Here is a 16,522-nt window from a genome sequence, read left to right as displayed (position 1 = left end):
TTTTTTTCAAACTGCATCTCCTCAGAGATACAAGGTCGTAGAGTAGTGCGAGGTAGATCAAATGATTGCATTTTTTGTGGATTGTTTTTTGTAGGTCTTTAGCCGGTAAAAATAGCTGCTAAGATGCCAAGATTGAAAGAAATTAGAAGTTGACAGGCATAAGTTAGACACAAGATCCAGTGTTTGTTTGATGAAATTTGTTTCTGTGGAATGAACTGGATTTGAAGCTAGGCACATCCAGGTTTTTAACCACTTAACAAACGTCAACCATTTATCATTATAAATACTTATAATTGTCCATTATAAGTAGGGAATATCACCACAATTATTGATATTATTTAACCCATAATTGAAGATAAAAAAAGAGAGAGAGAGAGGAAAAGGGGGAGAGGCACAGACAGATTATGAACAGAAAGAAACTGAAGGCGATTTTAAATTTCCTTGTACGCATGACCAAATGTACATACATTTATATGTTAATTCATTTTTAGCTATTCATATTCAACTGATGATAGCTTAAACAGTAGCGACTAAGACTGGAGTACTATATGCTTTGGTTTCGATTCTAGCTTATAGCACCCAAGTTGTTTTGTTTTTTTCTTTACTTTTGAAATCACTAGTGTATATGTCTTACTGTTGGACTGTTGTCAGTATCTTTCAGTAATCTCATATACAACTGTGAATCAACACAGACTACGTTGAGGAATGCTCTTTTGTATGACAGAGGCACCACACAACGTAACAAGAAGAACTGGTCATGTATGATCACAGAAACAACCAATAACAAGAATTGCCCGGTCAAGTGAACTTTGGGGTTTTGTGTCTTAAGTGAGCTGTGACCCGGATCAAACTAACACGTGGGGTGTGTCATGAAGGTCATGTGTAGTGCCCAACGCTAGATACTAAATGGCTCTGTAATAGACTGGGGCTGTGCTTGCTTGTGGGACCCTCAGGATGTTAGATCTTGAAACTGGTCGAGTGTGACCCTTCCATGTTGTTAGATTTGGCATCCGAGAGGTTATAACATGACCTTGTATACAATTCATTGAATACATGTTACTATTTTTATCTATAGATGGATGGGAAACTGGCGGTTCAGACATTTATTCAATAGTATTAGTGCATAAAATTCCCACAACATATCTGATTGGAATTTAACTCCAGAGATCAGATTTCATAGCCGTAAACAGTATCCATTAAACTAATCCATGTAGCAACCAAGATGCTTGTCTACACAAAGTGGCTCCAAAAATAAACCTATTCTCTTTAATGATGAAGAATACAAGGGAACCAGATTCTGGTTTACAATATCATCAACAGAAATTAAAACTGTTTCAAGAAGTTTTTTTTAACTCCCATGCAGCCATAAAAGATCTTTGACAGCCACTTTTATCTCAAAGGAAGAAGCGCAGCATTCTCTGGTCTGTTCATGTACGAGGTCTGTTCCAAAAGTAATGCCTCCTATTTTTTATTTATTCTGCACGAATGGATCAGAGAGGATTGTAAGTTGCATTATGACGATGACTGAACTTATATATTTATGACATGAAAGTTTTATCTCTCTGTCGCAGATACTGATAGGATGAGTCTCTAAGAAAACGATCCCTGTTATGGATGTGCATCAGAAGCAGAGATGCATTCAATTCCTGGCAAAAGTGCATTGAGAATGGTGGTGACTATGTAGAAAAATAGATTCTGGAGAACAATAGGTCGCTAATTTTAATGATAACATTTCTATCCTTCAACATTTTAAGTTAAAAAAAAAACAACCCTCATATCCGCTCCATGAAACAGTCTACCAGAGGAGGTAGTAACAATGCCTACCATATCCAGGTTCAAACCCAACAAACAGGCAGTATATAAATGCAAGATAGCAAAAAAAAAAAAAAAAAAGAAGCAAACCTGTTTCTAAAGTCACTGGAAATATGGTTGGATCAGTCTTCCAGTACAGAAGGCACTTGACTCCTGATGCAATCCTCCACCTGCATAAAAGTCAGATATGTCTGTAGATGGAGTACTGCCGCAACATCTGTCGAGATGCCACTCAAAGCATTTTTTCTTGCCCTGACAGAGAGCAAAACGGACTTTGAAATCTAGTGGGAGACCCTCTCTTCACACAAAATAGACATTTCTAATCTTTCTCTATATTATTGATATTTTTATGGTAGGTGCTCAACTGAAAGACAATCACCTGTAAAAGCTTCACAGAAAGTACTTGTCTATCTACCACTACTATAAATAATGTTTTTTTCTCTCTCAGTGTTCCAAATGGAGTATAAGAGAGCTTTTTTCCAAGATCCTCCTATCTGTGGAACACAATATCGCAGGAGTACTTCCCTGCAACATAACTGTATTCAATTCCAATCTCAACAAATACTTGTTGAACCGACCTCTTAAGTAATCAAACCTGCCCTTTTCACTCATTGTCTCCAATCCTCTCCTAACACAGTTCTTCATTCAATTGACAATCTCCTCAATTGGTCTATGGGATTTTAAGCAATAATTATTAAGTAGTAGTAATAAAAAAAAAAAAAAATGGTAACAATGATAGCATCCTTCCTGAGAGCCGAACATTCAAACTCGTCAGCCTAACATTCACAGGCAACATGAATTGGATCAGTGCTTAAATACCGTCCTGTGCTGCAGCTGAACAAACCAAATCTGCGAGGATATAAATTCACATTAAACCCTCTGCATAGTCACACTGGTGTTTGCCCAGAGATGTAACGCCAATCTCTTTTTGTATTGTGTTCTGCAATCCTGAACGTGCTGCCTCAGAATTGTCTCAATGAACATATCACGGTCACATTTTTAAAATTCTGTATTGGCTATCGTGATGTTCCTAAGTTTTATGCATTCCCTAATTAGCTTAGTATCCCCCTGTCTATTGCTAATCGTTTTATTACAATGGCTTAATTAAGGGGGACGAAAAAATAAAAGATACTACCAAATCTGCTGCAAGAAAGTAGGTTTCCTCTACTAGGCTAATAAACTTCTTGTACATACCAATATCCTATATCTTTATAAAGAAACCAGTTTCCTATACATGGAGTATCGTTAACAAATTCAAGTCGGAGATATAAAAAAAAAAAAAAAGTCTAATCTCATAGGTATCACAGTCTCCTAAGCTCGAACCCCTGTCCCATCAGTATTTCCTTTTACTACGACGGAATATTTTGTGATGTATTGCACTTGTACCTCTTCAATATAAATACCGGCAACCAATCCAACTAGCAGCAAAACCCCACCCCTTCACTGAAGGGATCCCCAGATGCTGGAAAACTTTTTGCTCAAATAGCATCTTTACTCGGACAGCTCACCTTGGGACCCCCATCCCTGCTCTTTGCATCCTATTCCCCCCAGATTAAATGTAATGTAAACAGTTTGCGGCACATCACCTCACTTTAGATACCCTTTATAAATTTGGTCCCTATTCACAGTAGCTCATTACATCTCGGTGGCAATAAGCCTTGTTTGGAGTGGAAAAAAAAACAAAAAAACCCAGGTGTCTTTATTAGACTGGTGTCTTGTTTCTATTTACTTGCATCCCCACAAAGTTAGACACAAGGTCAGTTTTTAATGTGGTGAAAATCTAACTAACCAAAAAGAGGCACTCTGGATTGGAACAAAAATAAAAAATTGCCCCAGTCAAGAAGGATTTCTCCTCTACTGACTGAGGAGAGAAAAGACTAAGTGTAGCATTAGAACAGATACTACACCTTGTTCCTAGCCAAAAGCACTGGTGCTTTTGTTGCACTATATTTTTTTCTTCATTTGATTTTACTGAATCAGAGATTTCAACTGTACTGATACAATGCATCAACTAGCTACAACTATAAGATGCACCCCAGCTGGAAGTCTATCTCTATAAGCCAAAAGACAACGCGCCTTTTAGTTATGAAAATAGGCCGATTTTTTTTTTCGCCTTACGAAGATCAAAGGCGACACAAACGTAAAAACAAAAATGGCAATAATAGATTAAACTTAATGTTTACTTTTATTCATTCTCCATTGTTCTTTGTACCGTCACAGTCGGACAATACAGACGGTAAGCAGGATGTTGTATGGAAGTGCACGTGCGCAGTGAGGGGAGCTAATCATTGCTGACTACGTCGCAATATCGACAAAGGCCGAGAGGTATCTGACGGAGCATCATCTCCTGCTGACGAAAGCCATAAACCAAAATTACATCTTTGGGTAGAAACCTACGAAGAAGCAGCATCAGCAGAAATACTTGATGCAGCTATGAATGATTCATTTTCAAATTCCATTGCGGTGGTCGATCCAATAGCAATAATTGCCTCAGCAGCACGAACTCTATTTTCGCTCTCCTCCTGGTTATAGAAATTGATCCCATTCGCGCTGCAACACGGGTTCGACTCTGGTGGACCCAGAGGCGTGCAGGGCTCAGGGCAGCTGCACTTGTAGGCGTTTGAGGTAGCTTCGTCTAGGTCATCATGAGTGCGAAGATGTTTTCGGAGATCCCCAGATTGTATGAATGATCGCACACATAACCCACATTTGTAAGGTCGTAGTTTCGTATGGCTCCTCATGTGAACGACCGACGTACTCGACTCGGCAAATGTCTTGTCGCAATATTTACATGGATAGGGACGCTCGCCAGTATGAGTTCTCGTATGTTTTTTCAAGTCGCTGGACTGAATGAATGCCTTCGGACACGTGTCGCACTTATACGGACGCTCCCCACTATGGCTACGACGGTGTATCCGCAACGATCCAGACTCTGTGAAAGTTTTCAGACAGACTTCGCATTGGTATGGCCGGTCACCCATGTGGTAACGCAAGTGCTTGATGAGATTGCTCGGACGCATGAAAACCTTTTCACAAATGTCGCAGTTGTAGGGCTTGCCGCCCAGGTGTGTCTTTGTGTGGACGGCCAGGTTGCTGATATGTGAAAATGTCTTCGGGCAAAATTCGCAAGAATATGGATTAGCGTTGTCACCCGTGTTGTCATTTTGGCTACCATTCTGCTTAGCGACGCATTCTTTGGAATGAAGTTGTTGTTCGGAAGCTGTCAAAAATTCTTCTTTGCATAAAAGGCAAGTAAAACTCCTCGGAATTTTAGATCTGGGGGACAGATTCGAAGTTGGCTCTGAGACGAGCGTATTGTGTTCGTGGTTGCTCGAATCAAGTACGTCTTCGTAAGACGAGGATGCCAGATTTGAATCTAGTACGTCTTCGTGAGATGAGGAGGCCAGATTTGAATCGAGTACGTTTTCGTAACTTGAGTTGAGTACTGGCTCATCAGATGCGAACCGACTGGTCTGTTCATCGTGGATTTTCTTATGTTTTTTCATATCACTGGATTGTACGAAAGTCTTATTGCAAACATCACAGATATATGGCCTTTGACCTGTATGCCTCCTTAGGTGAACCTTCAGAGTTCCAGATTCGGTAAATCGTCTTTGACAGTAACTACATTGATATGGTTTCTCCCCAGTATGTATTCGAATATGTTTCTTAAGGTCACCCGACCGGATAAACTTTTTATGACAATAATCACAGTTAAGGGATTTCCGCTCGACATGGATCTTTTCGTGGACAGCGAGGTTTCTCTGAAAGCTAAATGACTTGTCGCAAAATTCACAGCTGAACGGTCTGGGATTCTTATGCGTACGAACATGCGCATTCAGCTTAGAAGGGGTCGAAAACGTAACGTTACATTCATCGCACGTGAACTGTTCCTTTCCGCTCAGGTGGACCTTGACGTGGTGAGCAAGTGAACTTGATTCGACAAAATCTTTCTCGCAGTGACCACACTTGTAGGGACGATCACCAGTATGAATACGAGTGTGTTTCGTCAAATCCCCAGATTGCATGAAAGCCTTCGGACAAAATGTGCACTTAAAGGGACGGTCACCAGTATGTGTTCGGGTGTGGACCGTCAGAGTTCCAGATTCAGCAAACGCCTTGTCACAGTACGTACATTTAAATGGTTTCTGACCAGTATGGCATCTCTCGTGTTTGGTAAGGTCACCTGACTTAACGAAGGTCTTTTGGCAGAAACTACAGCGATAAGGCCGATCCTCTAGGTTTGTACGAGATTGAGATCTCCGAGATGAGGATTTGTTACAGTTTTGGTTTGTCTGGTTCGGGTTTTGGCTGCATGTGTGCGTCGATAAAGAATCAGTGTCTGGAAAAACAGTTTCACAAAGCGAACAGCCCAACGGCAGTGCATCTGTAGCATGGGAATGCACGTGAGTGGCCAGAGAAGGTTCGTCATCGAAGGCCATATCACAATGTCCGCAAACCAAAGGGTGGGAAACTGAGGAACCAACAGCCATGTTCGTTTCTATTCTCATTCTAATTCTTGCGTGTTTTTATTTTTTTTACGCAAAAGCCTTCATAGGTCAGATTACAAACAACATCAGATGCAATGGAATATTCTTTTTTGTTGTACGTTTAAGAAAACCCAAATATTTCTAAATTCATTTTTGATTGGATTGTTATAAAAATCGTGCTTTTTTTTTTTTTTCAAATAAATTTATTTTTATTTAAAAAGAAAAAAGTCACAAAGTTTTTTAAGAATCACTTGGTTTGCACAATTTGATTATTTTTATCAGAATGAAAAGAGGGTGTAAAATGCCAATGTTATTATCTTCTGTTGATGAGGAGATTTTCGTTCTCTGATTAAAAGTTGTTCCCAAAATGCACAATCGCGCAAAAGTTTCTGGTAGACTTGTATCCCAAAGTTGGAATAGAAAATTCACAGAAATGGTCCAAAATCTGAAAAAGAAAGGAAAAAAGACTATAAAATAGATATTTAGTTTTATTACCTTAATAAATGAAAGCACCTTTTAAAAATGTTTACAGATGTTTAAATATTTTAATATAAACACTGATTCCGGTTAGATCACTGAAGTTAGGCAATGTCGAGCTTGATCAGTACCATTATTTTTCCGACAGCTATTGTATTTTAATACATTTAATAGAAGCCTGGGTGCTTGGCACTGCATGGGTGTTTGGAGGTGTATGTTGTGCAAAAAAAAAAAAAAAAAAAAGAAAGAAAAAGGTGGTAGTAGGCAGGCAAGCTCGAACCCATACCGCAAAGGAGGAAAAGAATGTGAAAAAAAACAAAAAAACGTGACGTCTTTTCCGTTGTGTCAAAACAGGAGCGTCAAAATCAAGTCTAGTCAATCAAAAAAAAATTAAATGACTTGCGAAAATATCTGCTAAAAAGCGACCAATCCCTGTAGAAAAGTGCTCAGTTGAGGGTGAAGGAATTAATGTTTTGACCAATTTTTCAATATTTGTCGTCTGAAAGTTCAAGGTTTAAAACAATACCGGTTTCTTCATGTTCCGACACGTCTGTCAAAAGTTTTTAGCAGACATACAAACACACACAGATTTTTTGCCCTTTATATTTTAACTAGCGGGGTTACCCGGCGTTGCCTGGGTGTGGTGTAGTAAGGAACTTGGGATGGGGTGGGGGTTCGAGAGAGGTGTAAAAAAAAAAAAAGTTGTAGTAGCGAGGGGAGGGGGGGGGGCGGATTAAAAAACAACAAAAGGCAGCTCGGGTGGACAGAGGTTAAAAAAAAAAAAAAAAAAGTGGTAGTAGGCAGGCAGGCTCGAACCTGTAACGCGGAGGAGGAAAAGGTGAAAAAAAAAAAAAAAACCCTAACGTCTAAACTGATGCCCCCCCCCCCCTCACAAAACTGGAAGTTGCGAGTATTGGAATTAAGGGTAGTCAATCAAAAGGAGATGATGACTTGCGAAAATGTTGCAAAAAGCGACCCCTCCTCCTCCTTATAGAAAACTGCCCAGTTGAGGGTGAAGGAATTAATGTTTTTGGCCAATTTTTTTATATTTGTCGTCCAAGAGACTGAGCTTTAAAACGATACCGATTTTGTCACGTTCCAACGTGTCTATCAAAAGTTTTGCAAGACATGCCAACACACACATACACACATTTTGTCTTTTCTATATTAGACTAGCGGAGGTGCCCAGCGTTTCCCGGGTGTTTTGGAGGTGTAAAAGAAAAAAGTTTTGGTAGGAAGGTAGGCTTGGACCCGAAGCTTTGACGCAGAGATGGAAAAGGGGAAAAAACCTGACATCTTACCCGCTCAGCCATGACGGGAGAGGAAGTGAAAACTGTTTTAATTTAACAATTAAAAAGTTAAATGACAGGTGCATGAATTTAATGAGGTCAAACATCACGCGACTTAACTTTGGCGCTGCAAGCCAGTTTCTGCGTATTTGTTTGTTTCACCCGCCAAGATATTGGGGAAAACAGCTCCCCTAAAAAGGGGAGTGTCCAAATGAATAGCAATTGTCTGATATGACGGGAGTTTTTTTTCCCAGCATTGATCAAACCTTATTGCTTTCTGGACGTCTCAGCATGAAAGGCCGAGAATGACTTCGCTTTCTGAAAAGCCAAAGAAACACACGTGAGAAAATTTGCGAAAATAAAAAACGTGTAAAAGTCGCAAAAATTAAAGATACACGCGAGCTAGTTTTATAAACCTTAGATATTATAATCTACAGAGCACATAAAAGGTTTTAAGAATGAGTGACCCCCACAGTGTGGGCTGCAAACAAGTTTGCAATGGTCTGCATGCAGCTTATATATTGAACATGCCTGGTATAAAGTACTAAAGTAAATTCTAACACATAAGGAGAAGTCATGCAGAGGATCAAGCAGGACTAGGTCCTGCTCTGTCCGTCCCATGCGACCAGTCAGTGCAGAGTGAACTCTTACAAAGATGTATGATTATTTGATCTTTTATTTTGTGTGTGCTTTCCGAGTTGTTGATATACAGGGTGGAATGATAAAGTTGTTGCCCTAAAGAAAACAACACTACAGCTTTATTTCAGAACTTTTATTGAACAAATAACTTCAGGTAACTTGATTATGTAGTAGAGCTGATATCTATTCAATGTAGCTGCCTTCAGCCTCAATCACTGCCTCGATATGGGTCTGGAACTGGGAGCATGCCTTTTCTACAAGCACTGGCCAACCGGAACTCGGAGAATAGCAGTGATGAGGCTGGCTTTGGTGTTGTGGGATGTCATGTTGGTGATGTTTTCAATGTATGACCAAACGAAGTAGTCCAGCGAGTTCAGGTCAGGAGAGGAAGGGGGACCAGCAAGAGAAGGGTACAAAGTCGTAGCACTCCTTAAGTCAAGCCTGGGTCTCTTTGGACTTGATGGCCAGTGCCAAATCCTGCTGCCACATACAGGGTCTGCCAGCAGCCACCTGATTGCACTAAAGGATCACCACACTCTTCACCACATCCAGGTGCACTTTGGTGTTATCTTGTAGGCTGACTTTGAAGATGCAAGGTGGCATAATGTGGCCCTCACTTGAAATCACACCAAAGATCATAACCATGGCCGGAAACTTTGTTTTCATCACTCTGGACACATCCCTGTTATTCCTTGCAATCTAGCAATGCATTTTGAGGGTGCTGGCAATAGTCCTTTTGTCATAACTTGGATTGGTAGTGAGCAGGAGTTGTATAGTGGCGCATCTTTAATCCCGCTCGTTAAACATTGTATCATTTTAAGACATGATAGAAGACTCCTATTGCTCTTGGGATTTGTTTTGTATACAACTGGTCAACTAGTAGATGGTTTGCAACAAAAAAAGAAAAGAAGACTGGTTTTCATCAAACGGAAATGGAATCATGTCTTTTATAGGGCAACAATTTTATCGTTCAACTCTGCATCTCAGTTGAGTACAGAGCACAGGTAATTGTTTTCATTTTTCAAGTGTGGAGTGAGGGTGGAGGAAAAAAAATCTGAAGAAGCCACCTCAGGTAATCTTCAACAAACTGTCAAGCGTAACCATCAATCTGTGATGTCAGAGACACTCAGAACAACTAAGTGAAATGACAGATTGGATCTCGGGCCAAACAATTCAAATTGCTGAAAAAGCAAATCAAGCCCGCTGAAAAAAATTCTCAAACCTTCAGACAACTATGCTGTGAGGTTACCAGTTTTGCTTGCATTGATCGAAATAGATTCTGAAAGTAGTCAAAAACATAGAACATGTCTCAACAGTTAGGGATTCCTGTAAACTTTATAACCTTCTTCATTCAAGCACTAAGACAGGCTGATATGGTAATCAAATCAATAAACACCTTATCTGCTGACGAGAATACTTTGCCAATGCGCTAGACCATGACAAACAGCTCCTATGAATAACACCGATCCAACTCCTTCCCTTAATGCATGAAAAGGTTGATGCTGCTATCAAAAGTCTACAAGAATTTTTTTTTTTTGTTGTTGCTGTTATCAAAAGTCTACAAGAATTTTTTTTTTTTGTTGTTGCTGTTATCAAAAGTCTACAAGAATTTTTTTTATTTATTGCTGTTATCAAAAGTCTACAAGAAATTGCAATGCTATAGGCGAAAATAAGTTCCTTCCTGAAATTCCTAAACACAGCAGAAATATACTAAGGCCTGCCATCCACCACATTATCAATTTGGTCTAGGAGATGGAAATTCTTCCTCAAGACTCGAGTGATGCAACACTGATACTGTTCTTGAAGAAAGCCGATGAACACTGCTCCAGCCCGATTGCTGTATCTGCTAAAATATTCATTTCAATTAATCTGATATGACTCTAATCAGAACATTACTCCAGAACAAAGCCAAACAAATGTGGTTTTCGCTTAAGCCCTGGCCACACTGCTCAAATCTTCACTCTAAGCTGTATCCTTGGACATTGGTGTTACTATCAGCAAAGAACAGTCATCTATTTCATTGATTTGTGCTGCATTCAACTATCAACTGTAGCACCCTCTGGATGTTATTCAAGCAGATCGTATTTCACTTCAACTTCTCAATTTTCTTAAAGCGTACAATGAGATTAGATTTCAGAACCTTTCAAAATATGGTCTGGTGTTCAGTAAAGAAGAATTCTTTTACAAACGCTTTTCAATTATGCCATTTGCTGGGTAACCTTGAATGTCTTAAAAGAATTCCTATGTTTTTTGCTTTCTATATCAATCATTAAAAGGATCAATAATGGTAAAAGCACCAGTTTCACATATCATATGTGACCTAACTTTTCAAAACAAGGCTCGTCTGCTGGACCTACTTCCTTAATTTGCACCCATTGTTTTTTTACAAAGGAGTCTCCACTTATCAAGGTCAGAGGCCACTCAAGGATAAGGCTTAATAAGTGTACAATGGTCAATTGGATTACTTAAGGAGAATGTCTCATCAAGAGCTTGTTTACATTGGACTTGAAGACGATCATATTATAGTCAGCCGGAAAGCAGACAAATGGAAGAGAGTTCCACAGGTGTGCAGTTCTAAGAAAGAAGCTTTGTTCATGGAATTTACATTTGGGTTTAGGCGCAGATAAAAAGTGGGGGAAATTATTGATAGTGTTCTCAGCTAGACGAGTGTTTCTCATGTAAGTTTGGCGAGGGGAGACCACAGATTCGAGCTAAGATGAACACTTGCCATGAAAATAACGATAAAGCAGAGACAGGCTCGTAACATCTCTTCTGTGAGAAAGAGGTTGCAAGGAAGAGAAAAGGGCATCCCCACTAGGATACAAAGTCTATTTTGAACTCTCTCAACGCAGGATAAAGTCTTTCTAGCAGCTCCTGCCCAGATGTGCATCTTTACTCCATCGTTGGATGTACTTGGCTCTTATATAGGTAGAGAATTGCATCAGCAGTGAAATATCTCTCGATCGATAGGAGGATCCCACCATTTTCCCAGCAACCTTGGCAACAGATGTGTTCCATTTCAGATCAGGAACTTGTCAAAACATGGAGCCTCCCCAAAATGAGAGCCATTCATTTCAATTGATGCCAGATGGGGATCAGAGCATTGATGATCTAAAGACAGAAGCTAGTCTTGTGTTACTTGACTGTTGCTAAAGTTGGGGTGGGGTGGGGGTGAGGGTGGGCAATTTAAGAATATTTTGTAACCTTAACACCAGACCAGAATTATTTTCACTTGTTCGTTATGTTTCATATTACTCTCGCTTCTCCTTATTTGTCCCTTAGTCCTCATTTTTAAGGAATGATTTTTCTGACAAGAGGAGGAGGAGGAGCTGTATTCTAGGTTGACAGTATTTTGTATAAACAGTTGTCAAAGATGTCGAAAACTTTCTGTTTCTATGTCAATCCTTGTAGCCATGTTACTAATAAGGGTGCTGGAGGTAAACACTTTAACTGGGCTAACATTATCCGTCTGATAGTCAGGGACCCGAACCTTGGATTAACCACTAAGGAGGCTCTCCTATCAGCAGGTGCAAAGTACTGGGACTGCTGTCTTGTCATTTGGTGAATAAATTCTGGACAGTAGCTTCTGGTGGGGCTTCTCGATGTCATATTAGTGGGTAATTGTTACGGCTTTACCTTGTTATGCGTTACAAAATATATATATATATATATATATATATATATATATATATATTTCTTCACTTCTTTTTCTCTTACTTTCCCTTTCTGTTCTGCTCTAACCAAGTCTGTCAACCTGTTCCACAAATCCCAAAACTCCATGAAAAGTTTCCAGAAAAAAATACACGATTAAACCCAAATCTCCAACTTTGAACATAGACCCCCACTACTATGTCTCCTTCTCCAACATCAAGGATCTACATTCCAACTCTCCAGAGATTGTATCCTAATTACAGGAGACTAAACCAAACCTATTATTCCTAAGTGAAACTGACATTGGACCAACTATTTCCCCTAGATGAGTTTGTAACTAAAGGATACTCTTACTTAACTTCCAATTCTGACCCCCAAGATCTCCATGGGCATGGAATATGTGCCTACATTAAAGATGGCTTTCCATATGGTAGGAACATCTCCAGAGAAGATCTTAACTTACTCTATATATATGCTTCCGACTTGCACTTGCTTACACTACTGCATTTATATTAGCAGAGTTACTACCTTTAAAAGCATATCTGGGAAAATTGACCACATCCTGTCTGCTCATCCTTCGGCTAACATTCACATCTGTGGAGACTTCAATGTTCACAATGTGGAATGATTAACCCACTCAAACAAGACAGATGATGAGGGGAGGTTCCGTCATGATTTCACCATTGCTTATGACCTCACTCAGATTGTTCATGAACCCAACTGTGTGGCCAACACTGATAACTTGTCCTGGATTTAAATTTTTCCTCATAACTTGTCCTGTTCTGTCTCCACCGGGATCTTCCGTTCTGTCTCCACTGGGATCTTCCGACCACTCTGTTGTATCAGTTAAGATAAAAACGAAATAAGTCCTCAGATGTACCTTTCCATTGTACAATATAGCGATACTCTATGGCTGACTGGGATAACTTCTGTACATTTATACCAGATCTACCTCTGAGTTCCAGGTTTAAAAAGGACGTGTCCGCTATAGCATCAGACCTTACAAAATGGTTAATTGTAGGTATAGACCGCTTTATACCCTTGAAAAAATTCCAGCAAAAACCTAACAGCTGTGGTTCTCTCTGGAATGTGTTGCTGCCATTGCACGGTTATATTTCATAGGATTAACAAATCTCTTGACAGAGGCTTCCTTTCTCGAGCAATTGCTCTTGACATATCAAAGGCCTTTGATAGGGCATGGCATAAAGGTTTACTTCACAAGATCTCCAGCTATGGCAAAGATGGAAATGACTTCTCAATTATTAAGTCATTTCTCTCTGATAGGTTCATAAGAGTAGTGGTTGATTGGCAGAAATCAGAAGATCACAGTAGTAATGCTGGAGTCACTCAGGCCATCCTGGATCTAATTCTCTTCTTGATTTACATCAATGATCTTCCAAATCACATCCTTAGATGATTCGGAGACATTTATGCTGATGACACTATAATCTATGGCAGCACATCAAAGGCCGTAATTGACCAAGTTCTCTCAGATTCTCTCTCCTCTGATCTGCACATGGTAGAATGGGGAAAGAAGTGGCTGGTTACTTTTAATGTATTTAAAACCAAGCTTCTATCTTTACATCATCAACACTGATCCCCATCTGGCATCAATTGAAATGAATAGCTCTTGTCTTGGGGAGGCTCCATGTTTTGACAAGCTTCTGGCATTGACCTTTACTCCTGGAAATGGAAAAGGTATATCAATTCTGTTGCCAAGGTCGCTGGAAAACTTTTGGGATCCTTCTATCAATTCAGTAAATATCTCCCTGCTGATTCGATTCTCTACCTATATAAGAGCCAGGTATGTCCAAGGATAGAGTACTATTGCCAAATCTGGGCAGGAGCTGCTAGAAAGACTTTATCCTGTGTTGACAGAGTTCAAAATAGACTTTGTATCCTAGTGGGGATGCCCTTTTCTCTTCCCTGCAACCTCTTTCTCACAGAAGAGATGTTACGAGCCTGTCTCTGCTTTATCGTTATTTTCATGGCAAGTGTTCATCTTAGCTCAAATCTATAGCCCTCCCCCCTCGCCAAACTTACAAGAGAAATACTCGTCTAGTTGTGAACACTATCAATAATTTGCCCCACTCTTTATCTGTGCCTAAACCTAAACATAGATTCCATGATCAAAGCTTCTTTCTTAGAACTGTACGCCTGTGGAATTGTCTTCCATTTTCCTGCTTTCCGGCTGACTACAATATGGTTGTCTTCAAGTCTAACGTAAATAAGTTCTTGATGAGCCGTTCCATATAAGTTATTAAATTTAACAAATTTTCATTACTAATGATTATTATATTGTCCAATTTCTACTGTACACTCTTTAACCCTTATCCTTGAGTGGCCTCTTGGCCTTGATAATGAGTTGATACCTATGAAAAAAAAAAAAAAAAGAAAAAGTCCAATGTGAACAAGTTCTAATTGAATCGTCCCCCTAAGTAATCCAAGTTTCAAAATTCCCACTGTTTACTATGCTAAAATCACAATGACTAATGTATACCTATTAACCCTTATCCTCGAGTGGCCTCTGGGCCTTGATAAGTGGTGACACCCTTGTAAAAAATTTACCAAATTTCCACTACTAACGATGACTATATTGTCTCATTGACTACTGTACACTTTTTAACCTTTATCCTCTAGTGACCTCTGGCCTTGATAAGTGGTGAATATTTAAAAAACAAAACAAAACAACAACTCTGATTTATCCACTACTTTGGTGTCGGAGAATTTTCGACATATATTTTGAAGCGACTAGTTCTGAAAATTGCTGCAATTTCTTCCTTGTTTTTTTTTTTTTTTGGCTATGATAGATGAGAAAAATACATTATCTGATCTTATACAGCCAAAGTGCTCCCGTTTGGGGAGTTATCTTTTCATATTAAAAACCGATCTTGTATCGCCCTCGTAGGAGATGTAAGCAACTAAAGACTATAGTTTGTTTGTTTGTTTGTTTGTTTTTTTTCAGTTTTTTTTTGTGGCGGTGAACATCAACTTAATCCACCGCCACCGGGTATAAACAGTTCGTCGTATAAGACAATTTGCAATTTGTATTTTACGGTATTTAAATTTAATAGGTTTAAATTTCATTTTTAATAAATACTTCGATTTTTGAGTTCTTTTGAACCAGATATAAAAGGTTAGAATTAAGGTGAAAAAAAAAAATAGTTTTTGTCCGGTTCCAAAAATGTACCAATAATGCAGATTTTTTTTTTTGTTGTTTCAGCAGTTTAAAGACTAGATTTGATTTTCAAGTTAAATTAAAATTTTACGGTATTCTTTGTTGATTAAGTTGTTAGTTGCAGAACAGTTACCAAAGCAAGCTCCTCCCCATGTTAAGAATGGGCTTCTAAATAACGTTATTTCAACACGGTCCGTAAAATAGCAGAAATACCTTAAATTTTTTAGGTGAAAGTACGAAATAGTTACAAAACATCCTTCCCATGTTACGAATGAGTTTCTAAATAATAACATTATTATTTCAGCACGGTACCTTCCCTGCAAAATTTACGAGTTATTAATTGGCATTTATTTTATGTAAACACTTTTTAAAATAGCGTCATGTGTGTGCGTGTGTATATCGACATGTTTTTCCCCTGACTCTTACTCAAGTATCCGTAAACAAAATAAAGTAAAAAATATCAAAAACAATTTTTTAGCTCTTTTTTATATTTTACTTTTTGAAAACGCTGAACGTTTTACTCACCTGTCAACATCATGGCCACGATATTAAGTAGCCGGTATACTGCATGAAATAAAATATATATCTATTTCTTTTTGTTGTTTACCCTATCTCGGGTCGATTATTCGTCGTCCAACTCCAACATTTTCGCGTATGTGCAATTGATGTAAGCCTCCTACTCCGACTGATTTAAGTACTCTTCCTTCCTTATCTTTCTTTCTTTCGCTTCAATTTTTTTTTCTACCCTTTCTTTCGCCATCTTGTTTTCTCCTTCTTCTACTTCTCTGTTCTCCTCCTACTTTGTTTGTGATATCTCCTAGTCCTTCTCCCCTTCAACGAAACGCGTAGCGCCGCCTGGCGGAGAGAATCTGGAACTCTTTGTTATTTAGTTCCGTTTGGGTTCCCTGCCCCTAGGTCGCAAGACAGCGTAGAGTAAAACTTTTCCTAGATGCCAACTCCCTAGTGCCATATATCGTCCCTATTTA

General features: G+C 39.1%; 1 protein-coding gene across 1 annotated transcript; it reads right to left on the bottom strand.

Moving 5' to 3' along the window:
* Positions 1 to 2,856: 2,856 nt before the first annotated feature.
* On the bottom strand, positions 2,857 to 16,348 carry LOC145252769 (uncharacterized). The gene is made up of 2 exons (XM_080112681.1): positions 16,062 to 16,348; positions 2,857 to 6,747 (listed from the first exon to the last, which is right to left on the bottom strand). Exon 2 carries the CDS (start codon positions 6,321 to 6,323, stop codon positions 4,206 to 4,208), a length of 2,118 nt encoding a protein of 705 aa, XP_079968807.1. The 5' UTR covers positions 6,324 to 6,747; positions 16,062 to 16,348; the 3' UTR covers positions 2,857 to 4,205.
* Between the last annotated feature and the right edge of the window lie 174 nt (positions 16,349 to 16,522).

Source organism: Euprymna scolopes, chromosome 29 (genome assembly GCF_053919585.1).
Source record: "Euprymna scolopes isolate OS-2025 chromosome 29, ASM5391958v1, whole genome shotgun sequence".
NCBI lineage: Eukaryota > Metazoa > Mollusca > Cephalopoda > Sepiida > Sepiolidae > Euprymna > Euprymna scolopes.
The sequence above is the reverse complement of the archived record's forward strand: the minus strand, read 5'-3'. Positions and strand labels throughout refer to the sequence as shown.